Source organism: Mustela nivalis (assembly GCF_964662115.1).
Source record: "Mustela nivalis genome assembly, chromosome: 12".
In the NCBI taxonomy this organism is placed as follows: domain Eukaryota; kingdom Metazoa; phylum Chordata; class Mammalia; order Carnivora; family Mustelidae; genus Mustela; species Mustela nivalis.
Window position 1 is genome coordinate 10,391,401 of NC_139031.1, and position 21,053 is coordinate 10,412,453.

At 41.1% G+C, this 21,053-nt stretch overlaps 2 protein-coding genes across 2 annotated transcripts in view; one reads left to right on the forward strand and one right to left on the reverse strand.

The window, feature by feature from the left end:
- Positions 1-811: 811 nt before the first annotated feature.
- On the reverse strand, positions 812-14,514 carry LOC309844596 (uncharacterized protein). The gene is made up of 5 exons (XM_082691674.1): positions 14,417-14,514; positions 13,096-13,258; positions 3,776-4,285; positions 3,444-3,679; positions 812-955 (listed from the first exon to the last, which is right to left on the reverse strand). Exons 2-5 carry the CDS (start codon positions 13,098-13,100, stop codon positions 948-950), a joined length of 759 nt encoding a protein of 252 aa, XP_082547800.1. The 5' UTR covers positions 13,101-13,258; positions 14,417-14,514; the 3' UTR covers positions 812-947.
- A 1,977-nt stretch (positions 14,515-16,491) lies between these two features.
- The window catches only part of LOC309844619 (uncharacterized protein), a 66,257-nt gene continuing 61,695 nt past the window's right edge, over positions 16,492-21,053 (forward strand). The window contains exon 1 of the mRNA XM_082691717.1: positions 16,492-16,693. The gene's annotated coding sequence lies outside the window, so the exon portion shown is untranslated. The remainder of the gene's footprint in view (positions 16,694-21,053) is intronic.

The following is a 21,053-nucleotide window of genomic DNA, read 5'->3' on the forward strand; positions in this document are numbered from 1 at the left end:
CAGCTATGATGTTTTTGTTACAGCAGCCCAAAGTGACTTTTTAAATTAAAAATAGCATGTGCAGAGGTGCCTGCCTGGTCCAATCAGTGGAGGGTGCCACTCTTGATCTTGGGGTCATGAGTTCGAGCCCCATGTAGGGTGCAGAGATTACTTAAATGAATAAAACTTTAAAAAATAAAAATAAAAATAGCATATACACTTTAATCCTTCCTTTTTTCTTGCATTCCCATCTATTAATGCACTGCATTACTTTCACAAAAATAAGGAAGTCATTGTCCTTAAAACAGAAGACAGCACTTAACTGTTCTTTAAAAAAATCTGCTTTACCAATCTTCCCTCAGTTTTCCCCCATTCTCCTACTGTTCCTATTTGGATTATGTTTATTTCTCAGTGAAGTTCCTACACTTGATTTCTAAACACAAAATGTTCCAATCATAAGCTTTAAACATGTTTTTGTTTGCCATTGTGTTTGTAATAATTCCATTTCAAAAATTGATCTTAGTCCCTGTTAAAGCCCACAGGGAGGGACATATGAGGACATGGGGAGAGATGGAATCAACCATAAAGGCCCTCCAGTAGCTGATTTATTTTTCTCGAGGCTTTTATCACAGACTACAGTGAAGAGTTACTTTCAGTGTTCTAAAATGTCCCCCCACACACACTAGAAGTCCCTTTGTTATGCAATATAGTGCTTTTAGGGGTGGTGAGGAGAGAAAAAAAAAAGCTTAGGAAAACACACAGGGAGCAAGGCCTGCCTGGTAAATAAAGAAAAGCCCCAGTGAGGGGCTACAGATAGGTAAATCTGTATAGATAGGGGTAGAAGACATTGATTTATTGCAAGGAGTTGGCTCAGGCGATGGCGGAGGCCAGGGAGTTTGGAGCTCTGCAATCAGCCAGCTGCAGACAGGAGAGCGCATGGTGGAGTTCCAGTCCAGAGGCCAACAGGCTCAAGATTCTGGAAAAAGCACAGGAGGATCAGTTCAAAGGAAGGAAGAATTTTCTGACTCAGGAGAGGGTCAGCCTTTCTGTTCACGGGTACAACCACTGTCCCTTTCTCCTTGGAAATCTACAAGCTACCTGTGGAAACCTAGCCTCCCTCAGAACTGCCCCACCAGGCCGGACCACAGATGGAGGGCAGACGTGGGGTTCAGTTCTCAGAGGTTTCCAGAAATGAGCAACTTGGCTTCCCGTACACAGAGGGGTAGTTTCTGACTAGAAAGTCCTCCAAGGCTGAAAGACAGAGGAAGCATCCAGGGTGTCTGGAGGCTTCTATAGAGGCAGACTGGGTGCTCCTAAAAGACCCAAGTTGCCTTAGCCTTGAGCTTTCTCTCTTTCTCATTCTCTCTGCCAAGGCAGCTGCATTTCTCTCTTGCCATGTTCCTCCTCCTCTCAGAAATTCAGAGTCAATAGCACACATGCCTGCCCTCCCCCACTCCCTCCCCTGACACTCACAAAACCCATGATTTTTAGCTGGTTTTTGTGTGTGTGTGTGTGTGTGTGTGTGTGTGTGTGTCTGGGGGGAGACAAGGCGGCAGCAGCCTGCAAACCTCCTCCACCCATACTGGCAGACATCACCTACCTCGGCCAGCAAATTCCCTGCCAATGGGGGCGCCCAGCTGTTTTGCTCAGCTTCTCTCCTCTCACAGCTGCCTCCCTTATCCCCCTCTCCTCGCCCCTCCTTCTCTGACGTCACCCACAAGCTCTTTAAGGACTGGCTCTGGCCCTGGAAGGAAAGTCAGGCCTGGGGTGAGGAGCCCGAGAAGAAAGGCAGAGAGGTGGGGTACTAGGACTGACAGGCCTCAGAGTCAAGAACGCCAGTATCTCACACAGGGTATCGTGTGTGTTTCTACAACCCCAAAAAGCAGCAGAGCTTTAAGTGGGAGTAAGAGAGCACAACCAAGTGTTCTGTTGACAAGGTGCTCTACCCACTACACTTTCTACCTGCAAAGAAGGAATTAACTCTTTAGATGAACAAATGCAGAAGAGAAGATGAACAGAAAGAGAAATAAGCTTAAAAAGGGAAGTGAGCTTCAGAACCGAAGGTGGTCTGTGGGATCCAGGGCAGAAAGGGAGCTAACAGGTCAAAGTCACTCAGAAATAAGTGAAAGAGAAGCAAGAGAAATAGGAGGACAGGCAGAGAGATCCAGGTGGAGAGATGGCTGGCTTTGAAGATGGATCCCAAAAACCAAAGAATCTGAGCAGCCTCCAGGAGCTGAAAAAGTCAAGGAAATGATTTCTCCCCGCAGGTCCTCCTGTCTACACCTTGACTGCAGCTGGTCGGCTTCTGAGCTACAGCAGTGTAGGATAATAAATGTATTCTTTCAAGTCACTAAATTTGCGGTCATGTGTTACTGCAGCCATAGGAGAGGAATGCACTCCGCGGATCGTAAGGAGGAGCCCCGCCAGACGCTTCAGAGTCTAGATTTGTAACAGCCACAGCTTTCTTTCTCTCATGCCCAGTGTCTGTCACCTATTCGTTGATTAGCAAAATTTTTAACACCTTCCTCTTTCTTAACTTACAAAACAATACAAGTGCTATTTTAAAATAATTCAGTGGCTTTTTAAAAGATTTTATTTACTTGACAGACAGAGATCACAAGCAGGCAGAGGCAGGCAGAGAGAGAGGAGAAAGCAGGCTCCCTGCTGAGCAGAGAGCCCGATATGGGTCTCGATACCAGGACCCTGAGATCATGACCTTAACTGAAGGCAAAGGCTATAACCCACTGAGCCACCCAGGTGCCCCAATTCAGTGGCTTAAAAAAAAAAATTATTTACTTATTTAACAGAATAGCACACGCAGGGGGAGCAGCAGAAAGAGAAGCAGAGCACCCACTAAGCGGGGGGCCTGATACCTGGCTGAATCCCAGGACCCTGAGATCATGACCTGAGCCAAAGGCAGACACTTAACGACTGAGCCACCCAGGCGCCCTAACTCAGTGGTTATGAAGGTAAGTATCAATAGCAACTCCTTCTCTCTTAGCTCTGCCCGGTGTATAAGCAATGTAAGATGGTTTTCTTAAAAGAATGTAATCATATGCTCCATTCTAATGCAACTTGACGCTTTTAATTAAAAATATCTAGGACCCGTAGTAGATTTACCTCGTCTTTAAAAATAATCGCGTATTATCGCCTATAAAAATATATTATATCAATTGCTCACTTGTTCATAAATTGTCTCAGATTTATTTCTCAACAAATTGCCCTGCCGCACTCCCTGGACGGGTGCTGGGGTCCCCATTCCGGATCTACGGCCAGCATCTCCCTGCAGAAATGGATACAAAGCGAAGCTTCTACGGTCCGGGGAAAGAGGGCCAGGCTCCGCCCCAGCGCTACAGCCACCAATCAGCTCCTGGGACGCCCCCTCTCCCCTGCCCCGCTCGCCCCGGTGTCTGCCTGAGACTTTCCACGTCCCCAGCCTCATCCGCCGCCCACTCCCTTCTCACCTGAGAAGCTCCTTGCCTTAGGGAACGGCCGCTGCCCTTCCGAGCCAGTCCTCTCCGCCCCGAACCCGCGCCGCAGAAAAAGCCGGGCAAACGGTAAGTGAGAGTCAGCGATGGATTCTGGACCCAAAGAGGCCTGGGATCGACAGAGGCCACCGCCCCGGAGCGCTGCGACCCGGGGGTGGGGTGGGATGGGGGAGACCCGGAGACGGAGGGAATGCCCGAGGAGACCGTGTGTGCTGTGGGGTAGAGAAGAATGGGGACTGGTACGGGGCCTCCGTTTGTCCCCAAGGGGAGGGTGGCAGACGTGTTCAATAGAATTTCTTGCTGTTTACCTCTCGGATTCTTCTCTGCTGTCTTCCTGCAACTCGGTCTCTATTTTCTTCTTGCTGCAGTGTTTGTCACCCTTGCTTGTCAGGAGGCGATGACCTTCCCCTTCCCCATTTTCTTGTGCTTTTTTGGTGCGTGTGCTCTGCGAGGAGCTATTGAGATTTGAGCTAAAAGGAACCCTGGAGGTAATGATACCCATCTCCAGGGGCCTTGCTCTTAAATTATCTGGGTGTTGCTGGTCTCTGCAGGACCACTCCCACCGCCCCCCAACCCCCAACTTTGACCCTTGAAAGGTCAAAGTCCTGACATGCTCCAGGGCTTTAGGTGCCCAAAGGCTCTGAGTGTCTGCACTGGGTGAGGGAGGTGCGGGGTGCGGGAGGGGTGGTGCTGGTGAGAGTAGGTGCAGTGAAGCCTGCAGAACGTTTAGTCTGGAATGTGTTTGGCCTGAAGCTGTAAGTACTGGATTATACAGTTCCCAGGTCAACCGCAGGAGCTGGCCAATGAGTTGGGTAAACCTGCAATCAATGGAGAAGGCTTTAAGTATAGGAGAAAAAGACTTATGAATCAGATAGTAATGAAACTTCTTGAAGGAAGTGCAAGCTCAATTAGACAGAAAGGACCGAATGACCTGTCTAGCAAACCGTGCGTCCATCCATCCATCCATCCTTTCATACTCCAAATTAGTTATTTGTCCACCGACTTCATTTCAATATCTTTTCTTTTTTGCTTTGGTTTGATTTTTTTAAAAATTTATTAGAAAGGGGTATATAAAACATCTAAGAACAGTCTAAAGAATAATGAACAGAATGCCTGATCATCTCCTAGACTGAAAAATGACACTGCAGTACCACAGTAGCTGCTTAAGCCCTTCTCCCTTCCATGAGAGGTGACAGCTGATTTTTGGATTAATCATTTCCCTGTTTTTCTTTATAGTTTTGTGATTTGTGTGTGTATCTCAAAAACATAGACATGTTTGCTTTCCCTATTTTTAAAATTTTCATATTAATGATATTATACTGTAGATACTCAAGTTTTTGAGATTCACCCTTGATGATTCCTTCATTTTCACTGTTTATGGTAGGAGTGTACTATAACTTATCCATTCTACATTTAGGTTGTTGCTCATTTGGGAAATGTGTTAGTTATCTATTGCTGTGTGACAAATTATCCCAACACTTAGCAGCTTAAAACAAAAACCTATTATCTTACAGTCTCTGTGTGTCAGGAATCCAGGAGGAGCTTGACGGGGAGTGTCTGAGGCAGTATCTCTCACTGGCTGTAAGCAGCATTGGCTGGGACTATAGTCTTCTCAAGGCTGAGGGTAGAGGGAACGAACCCCTTCCAAGCTCCTTCAAGTAACTGTTGGCAAGCCTCTTGGCCTCACTGGCTTTGGTTGGACACATGATTTCTTTGCCAAATGGGCTTCTGTTTAGAAACTAGTGAAAACATGGCAGCTTGCTTTCCTCAGGATAAAGGCTCCCTGAGAGAAGAAGAGATAAAGATGAAGGTCAGATTCTTGTTGTAACCTAATCTCAAAAGTGACATGTGATCTTCTGTTTATTAGAAGTGAATCAGTAGTTGTAGACAGCACTCAAGAGAAAGGGCTTACACAAAACCATGAATATCTGGAGGCAGGGATTATTGGGGGCCATTTTAAAGGCTGCCTACTACAGGGATATTAACAAATAATGTTCTCTAACATTCCTACACGTGGCTTCTGGTTCACATCCACAGGCTCACTCTGGCTCCCTCAACTGCATACTCAGGCATAGAATTACCAAGTTATAAGATTTGTGTATGTGCAAATTTATTAGGTTATTTCCAATCTGTTTCCTAAGTATTGAGCTGGTTTTTACTCCCTCTAGCAAGACATGAGAGTTTCTATTACTCCACATACTTGTTATAACTTGGTATTATCAAATTTCATTTTTAACTTGTTGGTGCACATGAAAGTGTTCCACTGTGATTTTAATTAGCATTTCTCTGATAACTAATGAAGTGTCCATCTCTTCAGACATTGGTGAAATATTGTGGTTTCTCTCTGAAATCCTGATTCCTGTCTTTTACTCATTTTCATATTGGGTTGTTTGCTTTTTTTCTTATTGCCTCATTGGAATGCTTTCCTTATATAATGTGGATGATAACCAATTCTTTGTCAGCTATATATGCTGTAAATATCTTCTTCCAATTTGGTACTTAGTTTTTCTTTCTCTTTATGTCCATCTCTCTCAATGAACTAAGTTTTGAATTTTAATTTCAAGTTACCAATATTTTCTTTTATAAAAAGAAAGTTATGTTCTCAAGCCAATAAATTAATTTTAGTATATTTACCTCTTAAAGCATTTATAGCTTTGCATTTGGCAATTTGTCTTAATCTACCTGGAAACTGATTGTTATATTGTTTATTCAATATGAATAATCAATTGTCCCAGCACCAGTGATCTGCAAGAATTCAGTTTTTCATATACATGAATTTGTTTTAAGTTTCCTAGGCCTGTAGTTATCTATTTCCTTAATGATTCTAGGTTTATAAGAAGTCTTAAAATATGGTAGTAAAATTCTTCCCATTTTTTAATTCTTCTTCAAGAGTTTTTAGCAATTCTTGGATCTTTGATCTTCCATATAAATATATTTTTTAAAGATTTTATTTATTTGTTTTAGAGACAGCACATGCAAGCAGGGGGAGGGGCAGAGGGAGAGAGAGAGAGAGAAAATCTCAAGCAGACTCTGCACTGAGCATGGAGCCTGATGTGGGGTTCAACCATGTGGCCCTGTGATCATGACCCAACCAACCAACCAAGAGTCAGACACTCAACCAACTGAGCCAACCAGATGCCTCCATATAAATATTTAAATAAACTTATCAAGTTCTCCAAAACAAGGAACACACGTGTAAACAAACCCGTTGGAATTTTGGTTGATATTGCATATCAATTTGGGGAGAGAAGTCCTCTTTAAGATGTTGCATTTTTCCATCTATGAACTTGGTACATAATGCTATTTATTTAGTTCAACTTCAATGTTTTTTAATGTTTTTTGTAATATTTTTTATTGTTTTCCTTCTGCTGTGCTTATTAAATTTATTTCTAAACACATTATATTTTTACTGTGATTTTAAATGTTTTCTTTTATAAAATTATATTTTGTAGCTTATTGTTCCTGATGTATAGAAAATCAGTTGCCTTTTATATATTGACTCTATATCAAATGTGACAAACTCCATTAGTAATTCTAAATTTACCTATATTAAAGTCTTTCAGATTTGTTACACAGGCAGTCATATCGCCTAAAAATTGGCAGTCTTGTTTCTTCCTTTCCAATCCTTATACCTTTAATTTCTTTTTCTTGTCTTAACTGCATTGGCTAGGGCTTTCAGTATAAAGTTGAATAAAGGTTTTATCCTTTTTGTTATCCTTAAGATAAAAAGAAAGATTTCATTATGTAAACTTTGGCATTTGCAATGGTTAGTTTATAAATGCCTTGTTCAATAATAAGAAAGTTGGATTCTTTTTCTGGGAAGCACTTTTTTAAAATGAGTAGATGTTTTATTATAAAATGCTTCTTCTATAGCTATTGATTTTTCTCATTTTTTTTCCATTTAAATATGTTAATATGATGAAGATAGTCTTCAGTCTTTAATATTTAATCAACTTTGCATCCCTGGAATAGACTGTCTTTGGTAAATATGCAATAATTTTTATATAATGATATAGACATAAGCATTAGATATTTGCATTTATATATGTGAATTGAGATTGGCATGCAATTATCTTCTTTGGTTCTAACTTTATTATTTGTTGATGTCACCTCATAAAATAAGATGGGTAATAGTCTCACTATTGGTATTCTGTGGAAGAATTTGGGCTAGGTTGGAATTATCTGGTCCTTTAATATCTCCTCAAATCACCAGCAAAACCCCAGAGTTTACTTTATCAAAAGGTATTAAACTTATTGGTTCAATTACTTTAAGGATTATAGGACTATCTAGGTTTTCTTATGAGTCAACTTTCATGAATTTATTTGCTAAGATATTTAACTGTTATATATTTATATATATTTTTCAAGCTTACTAGAATAAAATTATTCATAATATTCTGATTATGTTTAGTTTATCATTATTTTGACCTGTACACTTTCTCATTTTGTTTTGACTAATTTTGCCAGAATTTAGACTACTTTATTAGCTCTTTCATTTACTTATACACACATACATAAAACTTAGGTTTTTTTCATTAATTGTTATTTATTTTATTTGTTCTTCTTTGAATTTTTGGTATTTATTTTCTAAGCTTTTAAGGTATATGCTTAGCTCATATGCTTAACTCATTAAGCACTTAAATTTGTGTCACTGCTTTTTAGCTATGTCTCACAAGTTTTGACATGAATATTTTGCAATTATATAGCTATAAGTATCTATAATTTTCATTATGGTTTCTTATTTAAGCCATGCGTTTTTTCACAACAATGTATTTTAATTTCTAGTTACTCACATGAAGATTCTTTTATTATCTTGCAGTAAATGTTGCCTAATTCATTATGTAGTCAGAGAATGTTTGATATCAGTTCCTTTAGACTTTTGAAGCTAGCTTTATGACCTAGCACATGGTCCATTACATTTGTGCACTTGAAGATAATGTGTAGTGTCTAATTAATTAACAAGTGTGGCAATTATACAATCCAGATCTGCCATATCTTATCAATTTTTTATCTGTTTGAATTGTCAATTACCAAAAAAAAAAGTATGTTACAATCTCTCACTGTGATAGTAGATTTTGAAATTTCTCATTGTAGGTGTGTATAGTTTTACTTTATGTATTTTGAGGCTATTATTAGTGAATTGGAGTAAATTGAAAATTTTAACCTTATGAAAGGATTCATTATTATGGCTACCTATTAATGCTTTTAGTCTTAAACTCTTAATTTGCTCAGCTATAAAGTCAAGGTTTCTTTGACTGGTGTTGATCCTGATTGGTGATTACCTTTAAGAAAGATTTATCTTTCATCCTTTGACTTTAAATCTTTCTAAATCTGTTTTAAGTCATATATAGGTCACAAACTTACCTGTAGTTTTTCATTGCTGGTTTTGAAATTATTGCTTGAGGAGTGCCTGGGTGGTTCGGTTGTTTGGGCATCTGACTCAGGTCATTATCTCAAAGTCATGAGATTGAGCTCGGCATCAGGCTCCACACTCAGCAGAGATTCTGTTTGAGAATTTCTCCCTTTCTCTTGACCCCTCCCCTTCCCAAATAATTTTGAAAAATAAGTACATAAAATAAAAAAATAAAATTAGTGTTTGACAATTTATAACTTACCATTGAATAATTTATTCCAATTATATTTATTGTGATTAGTAGGGCAAACAGATTTATTTCTGTCTCTCTCTCCTTTTTTTTTTTTTTGCTAGTTACTTTTTGTCTGATTTATCTATCTCTTTTATTCCTTTGTTTCCCCATTTTACTACTAATCTTATTTGGAAATTATGTGTTGTAATGTTTTAGGCTGAATGTTTTGTATAACACATTTAATTCATAATATTTATTGGGGTATAATTGAGAAAATTTCATATATATAAGATGCACATTGTGATGTTTAGATATATGTATACATTGTGAAATGATTACCACATCAAGCTAATTAATATATTGATCACCTCACATAGTTTACCTTTTGTTTGTGTGTGTGTGTGTATTAACAATTGAGATGTATTATCTTAGCAAATTTCAAGTATATAATATGATATTATTAACTATAGTCCCTGTAGTATACATTAGATCTCCAGAACTTATTTATGTTATATACCTGAATTTTGCAGCCTTTGATCTATACTTCTCTTCATTTCTTTCACCTCCTAGCACCATGCTACTTTTTGCTTCTGAGTTTGACTATTTTAGATTCTACATATAAAGGAGGTCACACATATTTGTCTTTGAATTATTTTGAAATTTTGAAACATTATAATGCCCTCAAAGTTCATCCATGTTGTCACAAATGGCCGGGTTTTTTTCTTTTTCTTATGGCTAAATAAATTCCATTGTACATATATACAACAATTTATTTATCCATTCATTCATTGGATAATGATTTAAGTCATTTTGATTTTTCATATCTTGACTACTGCAAATAATGCTGCAATGAACATGGGAGTGCAAACATCACTTCCAGATACTGATTTCATTTTCTTTGAATATATACCCAGAAGTTGGGTTCCTGGATAATATGGTAGTTCTGTTTTCAGTTTGGGGAGGAACCTCTATGCTGTTTTCCATGATGACTTTACCAATGTACATTCATATCAACAGTACATAAGTGTTTCCTTTTCTCCTTACCCTCACCAATACTTGTTATCTTTTTGATAGTAGTCCTTCCAACAGGTGTGAAATAATATGTCATGGTTTAGATTTGTATATCCTGATAATTAGTGGATTTGAGTACTTTTTCATATACCTATTGGCCATTTGTATGTCTTCTTTTGAGAAATGTCCATTTAGGTCCTTTGCTCATTTTTTAATTGGATTATTTATTTTCTTGCTAGTGAGTTGTTTGAATTCCTTAATTATTTTTGTATTAACCCTTACTGGGGATATAAAGTTTACACTTTCTCACATTCCATAGGTTGTCCCTTCCTTCTGTTGATTATTTCTTTTGCTGTGCAGATGCTTTTTAGTTTGAAGTAGTACCACTTGTGTACTTTTGCTCATTACCTGTGTTTTTAGGGTGATATCCAAAAATTTGTTGCCCAGACCAATATCAAGAAGTTTATTCCCTATGTTTTCTTCTAGTAGCTTTCCAATTTCAGGTCTTAACATTTAAGTCCTTAAGACATTTAGAGTTGATTTTCATATATGCTATGAGACAAGAATCCAGTTACATTTTTTTGCATGTGGTTATCCAGTTATTCCAACACCATTTATTGAAGAGTCTATCTATCCTTTCCCTGTTTCTTTGTACCTTTGTTGACAGTGAGTTGAATGTAAATGTGTGGGCTTATTTCTGGAGTCTTCATTTTTTTCCCATTGGCCTATGTGTTTGTTTTTATGCAAGTACCATAATACTTTAATTCCTATAGCTTTGTAATATAATTAAAAATCAGGCATATGTAATGCCTCAAGTTTTATTCTTCTAGCGGAAGCATGCCTTGGCAATTTGAGTTCTTTTCTGGTTCATATGATGTTTAGGATTTCTTTTTTCTAGTGTTGTAAAAAATGCCATTGGAATTTTGATAGGGATTGTATTAAATCTGTAGATAATTTTGGTTAGTATGAACATTTTAACATTACTAATTCTTCTAATCTATGAACATGGAATATCTTTTCATTTATTTGTGTCTTCACTTTCTTTCTTCAATGTTTTGTAGATGTCAGTGTATAGATCTTTTACCTAATGGTTAAATTGGTTCCTAGGTATTTTATTGTTTATAATGATATTGCAAATGGGATTGTTTTCTTATGGTTTTCTATATATGAGTTTTATGAATTTTAATTCTATAGTGAAATTCTCCAGCCTTGCTTCTATAATTTTTCAACATATTGACTCAGTTAAAGTCAATCTGTAAGAATGCAAATGTCCAAATCACCTATGAGTCTATTTCTATTATTTGTTGTTTCTTCTGAGTTCTTGGCAATGTAATTGGATTTTTAGCCTTTCCCTAAATATTTTATTGGGTAAAGGACATCATAAATGAAAAATTATAAAGTTATACTTGATTTTATTGTTACTCAAAGAGGATTTTGGGGGGGATGAGAAATGACAAAGCACCAGAAGATTACTTTTATGCTATCAAACATTAGTTTTAAGCTTTTTAAAAACTGAAGTATTTTAAGTTTTTACTTTACTCAAGACCATAATCTTTACTCCAAAGGTGTCATTCTTTTGATATGCCATGAATCCTCTCATGTCTCAACTGAAAGCAGAGTGTGTTGACAAGAGTATATTATTTTTGTGACCTTCTTGACCTCCACTGCTTTATTCCCAGAACAGTATAGCTACTGAAATAACTGTCACCTGCTTAACATTTAACCACCATTTTCAACAAGTTTTGGTGGATTTTTGGAGGTAGCAGTCCCTCTCTGTGTGTGCATAGCTTAAGAGTCAGCCAGTGACAAATTAAGGGGAATTTGTACATAGATTTTTTTTATATTCAGTTCTCAGAGATACCTTCTCGTGTGAAATCTTGTCCTATGAGTTCAGTTGGTTTGAGAATCTTGAATCAGAAAGACTGACACTTTTTTTGCTTGGCCTCACTTTTTCTGCATTATGAACTAGAAAATGCCCTAAACGGAAAATTCCCAGCAGATGTGGAGCTCATGTCCTGTGTGTTTCTTCCCTTGGGATTATAGCTTCTCAAGTTCTCCTTGTGTTGTTTCCTCTTCAGAATCTTCCATTGTCTCCTATATTTTGTCCAACTTTTACTGCTGTGAGTTTTCAGTGGAAGGGTTGTTCCAAATAAGGTATTCTCTCAATGCCAGATTTAAAAATTTCTTATCATTTTGTCTTGCATTTCAGGTAATTTATCTAAGATTATTGTATTTCTTCTTGAGATACATCCTTTAGAATTTCCTTAAAAATCTTTTGAAAATAAATTCTCAAATTTACCTGAAAATAATCTTCTCTTTGTTTTTAAGACACTTGTAATGGAAGATAGTGCCCGGGCAGCAGTAGGGGTAAGAAAGAAAGGAGGTAGTATCCAGTTTTAGATTATTATGGATGTCGCTGCCTTGAACATCCTAGTATGTGTCTTTTGGTGATGCATATATATACATTTCTCTTTGGTATAAGCCTAAGAGTGGTATTATCGAATAGTCCTTTTTACACCCAAATTATATTTGAAACATCTTAAAAATACAAAAAGTCTAAAGAAAAAAATTAGTAGCCAACCCTCTCCACTTCCAGAGATAACCAAATATGTCCATATTTTTCCTGCATAAATAAACATAAAAACTCAATAGAAGCATTACAAATTTTTAGCTGAAAATATATATGGAGAGCATTACTCAAGGTATGCCTTGAGCTTGTCCTTTTTAAGAACTGCATAATATTTTATTAGTATGGATTTTGAATAAATTGTTCATGCCGATTTAGCTGAGTATTTACAGAATGTAATATTTCAAAAGTTATTTCATTACATTCAGGATTTCATGACAATCTCATAGTAGAAACTGGAAAAACAGAAACTCTAGAAGGATATAGGATTTAAAATGGTGCTTGTAATGTGAAGTCTGAAACAGAGAGGGGCTAGAACTAGCTGAAATTTTAGCAGATACAGGAAGAAAACAAAGTGTTTATTGAAGATTAAATAAGAGAAGATGAAGAAGAGGAGAAAACTTACAACATAGGAAAGGTGTGATTTGATTCATTTTGTTAAGCTGCTCTTTGTCTTGTTGAGGAGTGTGCTAAGAGTTCCTCATCCCACATTCATGTATCTTGTCCACCCATCCACCAAACAGACATTACCAAACACGTGTTCGTGGCCACATGATGAAGTGGAGAATCTGAAGAAGAATAAAATAAAGTTCTTGACTTATGTTTACTCTAGTTTGGAGACTTTTAATGAAACCCTGAAGTGATACAGGATATAGGAATCTACCCTTTACCACTGAATCCACATTCCTGTGGAAGGTCCAGCCTGGACACTGTTTTGTGGTAGGGGACCATTTTTAACGGTCACTTCTTGAGAATGGTTTGGTCAGGGACACCTTCTTCTTAGGCACCCACAGAATAAGGGCCAGTTCAGTGATGAGTGAAGGGTGAGGAAACAGCAGAATGTACAGAGGCCACACAAATCTTTCAGGCCTTTGGGACCAGCCATAAAAGAGGCAAGTGGTTTCTCTCCCAGCTTCTAAAGTTGAGCTCCCCAAGCTGGATGAGAAGACATGGATTCAAGGCGGGACCATATAGTCAGCTTATGGCTCTAAAGTCAGGTGTTATATCTTGCTCTTACTTGACTAAAATGAGACAGGACTAGGGGGAAAGTTCAAGAATTCCCCACACAGAGAGAAATCATATTTATGGATGTGTCACTACCAGCTATTTGTGCAAGGATATTTCATCTATTTTAGTCTATTAAATTTATCCATTTTTGTTACAAAATAATATATATTCCTACTGAAATGTTAGAGGTGTATGAAGAAAACATACTTAAAACTAATCTACTCTTAACTCTCTGAAGTAACTGATTCTGTTTATATAAGCATATGTAATAAATTTTTCCTTAAAAAAATGCAAGCTATTTTTAATACCTTGTTAAATGTTCATTAAAAATATAAACATAGATACAGCCTAACTCCTGGCACATATATGTATATTTAACTCATCCTTGTAAATAGTTATGTATCGTTTTATATACAAATCTATATTTATCAACCCCTCCCTTGTTGGTAAATAGTTTACGGATTTATTTTTTAACAAATCATTCCGTACCACTCCCGCACTCCCAGAGCTCTGCGGGGACTCCTTCCAGGATTTGGGGCTGCATTCTCTGGCAGAAACAGACACAAAGCAGGGCCTCTGAGGAGTGGGGGCGGCCGGCCAGGCTCCGCCCTCCGCCGTAGCCGCCAATCAGCTCCTGGGTTGTGCCCCTCCCCCCCAGACCCTCTGCACTGCAGCCCAACTACCCCTGCACGCCTGCCGCCGCCACCTCCACCAATTACCGAATCCGCAGGCTGACTGCCCTGTCTCCTTGTCACGTCTCTGCAAAGCAGTCCCTTACCCCTTCAGAGTAGCCCGGTGTGAAAATTGCGGGATAACGGGTGAGTATCGTCCAAAGATGGTTCCGGAACCGGAGCAGGCCCCGGCGTGCGGAGCAACTCCGCGCAACCGGAGTGGGAGAAGGAGCGACCCAGACGAGGTCCGGAGGAGCGCGGGGGAGGGGCGCCTGTCGGGCTGCGAAGGTAGTCAGGGTCTGGGCCTGAGACCGCTTAGGCCTAGGGAGGCAGATGTTTTCCAAAGATTCCCTGTGGTCTCTCCATCTCTGTGTCTGGTTCTTCTGGCTCATATTTCTTGCGTGCTTCATTTTTCTCCAGGAATTTCAGCCCTTTTACAACACTTTTCATGATGAAATATTTCGAACCTGCAGATACATAAAGAAAATAATATAACAGAATTACCAGATGCAGACATTATATTACCTTTGCTTCAGCACACTTGCTCTCCCTGCCCCCCACCCCGTGGGTGTGTATGTGCGTCTCCCCCCACTACTGGTGTGTGTGTGTGTGTCCTCCTTTCTAAGAAACAAAACCTGACAGTTAAAATCCTTTCCCTGTCAAATTTCATATCCATCCTCAGATGTAAGTTAGGGTCTATCCTTCTCACGTATATTTTTGTTTTTTTATTTTTTCTTTTTATGTAAGCAATAGGTGTGTTTTTGTTTTGCATTTTAAAATTTTCCAGACAACTCAGTATTTGGGGGGTTTGCCTTGCAGTGCTATTGTCATTTGAGACTGGAGAGGGACTTAGCAAGCAAGTCTCCAGTCCTCCTTGTTTATTAGCTCAGAACCCTGAGCTCTGTCAGGAGGGAGTTAAAGGACTAAAGGACATGCTCACTGTCACTCAAGTGGTCCTTCACTGGGCAGGATCCTGAAGGTTCTCTTGATTTCTGTTCCTGTCATTCCCTCTATGTTTTATGCCGTTGACCTCACCAACCCACATCCCCTATTGGCTATTAATTATATGATTCAATTTGGGGAAAGATTTAAAGAAGAAAGGAAAGAGGAAAAGGAGGTAGAAGGGGGCTCCAGAAAGGAAATATGACTTGGATTTGGACCAAAACTCTAGTCAGTATATTTAAAAGTATGCATTTTCCTGGAACATGAAGTATTGAGTCTTAGGACAGCCTGAATGTTTTATTTAACAGGCACTGGTCCAGTCTTACTGTATGCTAGTCATTGATCTAAGAACTTTACAAGTATTCAGTCACCTAATTTAGGCCTTAAAATAAACCTGTAATATAGGTACTAATTTTATCATTCCCATCCTACAGGTAAAACTGAGGGCAGAGCAATTAAGTAACTTGCTGAAGCCACTCAGCCTGTAGATTTTAGCATTGAGATCTGAACCCAGGACATCTGATGACAGTCTGAGTTTTTAACTGCTGTCCTAGCTTGCATTTCACACGCTAGATCTAGTACCTGAGGACAATGAAGTCCTGGACAAAGTAGAACTCACAGTTCACAGAAGGGAGGAGCGGCTGTCAACTGGTGATCAGAGAAGACTTCAAGAAAGAAATAGAACGGAAATGTACACTAGCTACCTATTGTCTATTTGAAATGTAATATATTCTTAACTTACAAAAGTAACATAGACAATAATGCAAACAATGCAGAGCTATATAAAAGTTGCCCTGTGCTCTTCCTCAGGTCAGACATTAACAGGTAGAGATGTAGCCCTCCCTTCTCCCATCATAGTACAAATACGTAAAAGGCGATTTTTTATTATAAAAATGAAAGCACAGCTAAGAGTTTTGTATAATTTTTACCCCCTCCCGCAGTATGTCAAATAAACCCCCTGTCCACAACCAAATGGAGATCTAAGCTTTTCCTAAGAACTGAATAATATCGCACAGAAGGTGTCCTATCACTTATTCAGCCTTTCCCTTAGTAACGAATAGTCAGAGAAGTTTGTCTGTAATAGAACGGCCGTCCACTCTGCCCGGATGGGGGCCGCTGCAATGCCAAGCCAGCAGGGCCGGCGACACAAAGAAGCGCTGTCCCCTGCCAAGCGCCGCCCCCTGGGCTCGCTCTCGCGCCCGGGAGGAAGTGGGAAGGAGAAACCCCTCCTTCCCCCCCTACCCAATCCCGGCTGCGCCTCCTCCCGGCTACCAGCTCGCTCGCCTGCGCGCCGCGGGGCTGCCTGCAGGGAAGCCCCTTCCCCACCGCACCGTGCGTCCGCACTGCACCCCCAGCCCTGCCCCCAGCTGCCGCCGAGACCCGGTGAGTGGCCCTCTGCCGAAGCCCCGCAGGCGGGAGAAGGGGTGGCTGGCGGGGAACTCGGCCTGGCTCTAGGGGAGGGCGGTGCCGGAGGCCGAGGGGGCGCGAGGGGGCGCGGGCGGACCTGCGGGACCTGCGGGAGGGGCGCGCCGCGGGCCCGGGGGCGCCGGATCTGGGACCGGTCCCTCGATGATTGTGTCCTGGCCCCCGATGCTGTTTTCTGCTCTGGGCTCCGCGTCGCCGCTGCCGCATTGCTGCCCCTCTCCGGGTTCTGACATCTGATGTTTGTGTTTGCGTGCTTTGTGTGGTGGAGATTCGTACAGGCCCGACCTCAAGAACAGCACCTCCTCCGCAGCTTCATCGAAGCCGAGGGAGGAGGCGGGGCTTGCTCAGGGTCACACAGGTGGCTGGTGACGGAGCATCACTTCTGCCCTACTGCCCTTTGATCTTTGCAAACACTGGCTCTAGGTCTGACTTCCCTTACCACTCTCACTAGTCCCCGGAGACACGTGTGTGTGTGTGTGTGTGTGTGTGTGTGTGTGTGTGTGTAAGTAAATGCAAGAGGCGCAGTGGTCTGTGTACCCCTACCTCACCCAAACGGGGTGTGTGTGTGTGTGTGTCTGTGTGTGTGTCTGTGTGTGTGTGTGTAAGTAAATGCAAGAGGCGCAGTGGTCTGTGTACCCCTACCTCACCCAAACGGTGCCAGTGGGTCTGGAGCATTCCCTGCCAAGCAGAGCTTTTCCGCTCTGCTCCCCTCCTCCCCCTACTACCCTCCCCACCCCAGGCCCCCTCCATTCCTCCTCTGACGTCACGGACAAGCTCTTTGCGGACTGGCTCTGGGCCTGTGTAGGAAAGTCTGGTTGGAGTGAGGGCCTGGAGAGGAGAGAGGATCCCACACCGGAACTCAGTATGGACAACCCCTCGAATTTAAGAACGACCTGTGTCCGGCGTTGTCCATTTCTTAGGACACTGTCCTCTGGGAGGCAGGCTGGTCAACACTCCAGGGCTTGTGCTCCCCATGATGCTGTTCTCCTGGGAGTTCCCTGGTCAGAGGAATGAGCAAATATAAGAGAGAGAGAGAGGCCCTGGGGGACTCGGGAATTGAGAAGGGAATGTAGTAGGATAGGAATAGGGGAATAGAAAAACAGCATTTTAAATCATGCTTACTTTTAAAGAACCACACATACCCCTGATCTCTGATACTTACTCTACTTGGATTTGAAATCAAACTATAAAGCAGGATGTGGTGCAGTACCCAAGACAGGCCTGCTACCCTCCTTCCCTTCCAAATACAACTCTTAAAGGGAAACCCCATTTAGGTTGCATGGGGCTCTTTGTGATAGGAGGAGGGGATTTATAAAGCTCTCTGCCTGAGTTACAGGTTGTACCTTCTGCTTTAGAGGTGTCTTGATTTCCAGCAAGCTGAAAGAGGCCAGAGTTGGCACAGAGGAGAGAAAGCAGAAGCCATGGAAGGAAAACCAAGGATGGAGAGAGGGAGAGAAATAAAAGGGATCTCCCCACCCTACCCCACCCCCCTTCAGGCTGTGTTCCTCTGCAGTCCCCACGCTGGAGTAGCAAACATGGATTCCGGCATAAACAGGAAGCATTCGGTTAAAAAGTCAAGTGTTGGAGTCATGGAGATAGCTGGTTAAAGTGGGAACAGAACCAGCTGCAAAGTTCAAAGAACCCCACAGAGAAGGAAATCAACTTTTTTAGTAGATAAATGCGCAACTGATGAAAAAATGCATTTTAGGTGAGATATGATCAGTTGAGCAATCCATTAATGTATATACTCCATCATTTAAAGTGTGTTTACTTGCTTGTTTGAAGTTCTATTACCTGTGGTATTTTAAAGATTTTATTTATTTGACAGAGAGAGATCACATGTAGGCAGAGAGGCAGGCAGAGAGAGAGAGAGGAGGAAGCAGGCTCCTGCTGAGCAGAGAGCCCGATGCGGGACTCGATCCCAGGACCCTGAGATCATGACCTGAGCTGAAGGCAGCAGCTTAACCCACTGAGCCACCCAGGCGCCCCTACCTGTGGTATTTTGAACTGTAACAGTAATATATACAACAATTCAAAGGATGCAGACCTGGTTAAGGAGAAAGAATACTGTTCACTTCTTCCCTTCCTAATGCAGTTAATGTTGGCATGTTGAAATATGGCCTCCATAGATTTTTCTCTTGTGTATAAAATTCTGGTCCTTAACAGGCTTGTATATTTCTGGAACTTAAGAATGTGGACTCAGTACAAGATTTTCGGGGTTTGAATCCAGGATCCATTACTCACACTTGTGTGACTTGAGCAAGTAACACATTCTCTGGCCATCACATTTTTTGTTTTGTTTGCTGTTTCCCACCTATAAAATAGATAGTGATTGTACAAACTCACAGGTTTTTTTTGTCAGGAGTAAATACTTTATGAAAGAAACTTATAATAATACTTCGAACCTAGAAAGCAGTGTGTTGTGATTACTCCTACTAAAATTACTAGTACTATTGTTATTGTCTTTATCCCTACAAAAATGGGCTTGTGTCCTAAAATTACAATGATGTGAGGTTTCTACTTAAAGTGTATCAAGGGTTGTCTACATAGATGCAAAACAGATTTAACTCATTCTTTGTAATAGTGACGTGATATTCTATGATCCAAATTATCTTCCTTTATCCAAACATTCTCCCTTGCAGATGTTGGCTTGCCATGCATGCACCGTTGGTATCAGGCCGAGGCTGCATTACAGTCTCACTTGTGGAGCAGGACAGGGGAAACTGAGTGTTCCTTACCAAACCCTGGCAGGTAGAAGGAGGCAACTCCACAGGAAAAGCCCTCTTCATTCTGGTGCCCTACTTTTCAAATCTCCAGGCCAACTGCTCATCCCTCTGTCACTTTTCCACAGACAGCTCCCCCATGAACTAGCTTGAAATATAGTTAGTGAGACAAAAAATGTGAGTTCTCTGCTATGAGTGTTTCTGGAGTACCAGCCCTGGCAGTGACTAGGGCCCGGAGAGGAGGGGTCTGATGGGCAGCTCTTTAGGGTGTAGGTATGCGTGGCTGGCTGGGGACTATGCCCCAGGGTCTTATGTTGTAACACTAGGCTGTGGGGTGGGGTAGCATGCAGAAGTGGGATAGGTATGGCTTTGGGTTAGAGAGATGCACCCACAGAAATCATAGATGGTTCTGGAAAATATTCCTTGTCACCTATCTGTCTCCAATTGTAGTTTTGTGTGGCAGTGAGCCTCCTTGTACATATGTCTTCAATCCTGCGGCTCTTGTTTCTGTATGAAAGGTAATCAGAAAAGGGATTACTGGTCCGAGGATCTCACCTCTGAAGTAGGGCTGCCCACTGTTGATTACCGTCAGCGTCTTGGTCCTTCCAGCAAATTGTGGTCACATCCTCCTGGCCTTTTGGACACTGGGCATTATTATCTGCCTTTATCTTCTTCACCTTCTCTTCCTCCTTTTCCTTCCTCCTTTTTGATAATCTTATAGGCAACATCATGCATTCTATTTTCAATTGTCTGACTAGTGAAATTGAGCATATTTTCATAGACTAATTGGCCATTTAAATTTCCTCTTCTATGAATAACTTCTCTTAGAAGGGTAGGATTTCAACAGGTAGAAAGAGGTGGGAGAGGGAACAGGAAGGAAAGAGCATGAAAAGAGACTCTAAAATGAAAGCAGGGCATGTCCAGGGATGCCAAGTGTTCTGGAAGCTGCGGAGAGGTTAGGTAGCCAGAGACATGGCTGGAAAATGTTAGGAGCAGCCAGCCCTGGAGACCTCAAACCCCAAGATGAAGGTGTCAGATTTAGCCCTGTGGGGAAAAGCAAAGCTCTGGGAGGGGGTTCTCTTCTGGGAAATAATACTATCAGTGGCTTTAGAAGACTAGAGGCAAGATCAGGCCCTGGTGACTCAGAAACTGGGTCAGTTTAGTCGAGGAATGAATTACTGAGCATCTGAACTAGGTTCCTGGCACTATGGTTGGAAACCATGTACGATGACATTGACGGGACTGTGACCAGCTGGACATGGGACAGGAGGGAGAAGGGCACTACTCTGACTCTGTGCAGTTTGCTGTCCTGGCTATTTGTGGACACCAGGAAGAGCAGGGAAAGGACAAGCTCTTGTGAACCAGCTGCCTGTTCTATCATCTCAAAACTTCTCTGAGGTCAATGTCACCCTCCGTAGCAGCTAGGGACATTGAGCTCATGTAATGTGCCTAAGAGGAGCTAGTTTGGAAGGAAAAGACTAAATTTAAGACTTCTTTAGTTTTAGAGACCACTGCAGTGGTAGAGTGCTCTGTCAGGAGGGATCTTGAGTTTATTCATTACCTCAGAACCAGGGCCTTTTCATCTCTACCTGAGG

Excerpts from the sequence above, each read along its gene's own strand:
- LOC309844596 (XM_082691674.1), bottom strand. Across the intron at positions 3,680-3,775 it reads AGCAGAGAAGAATCCGAGAG|CACACACGGTCTCCTCGGGC; the intron begins GTAAACAGCAAG and ends TCTACCCCACAG.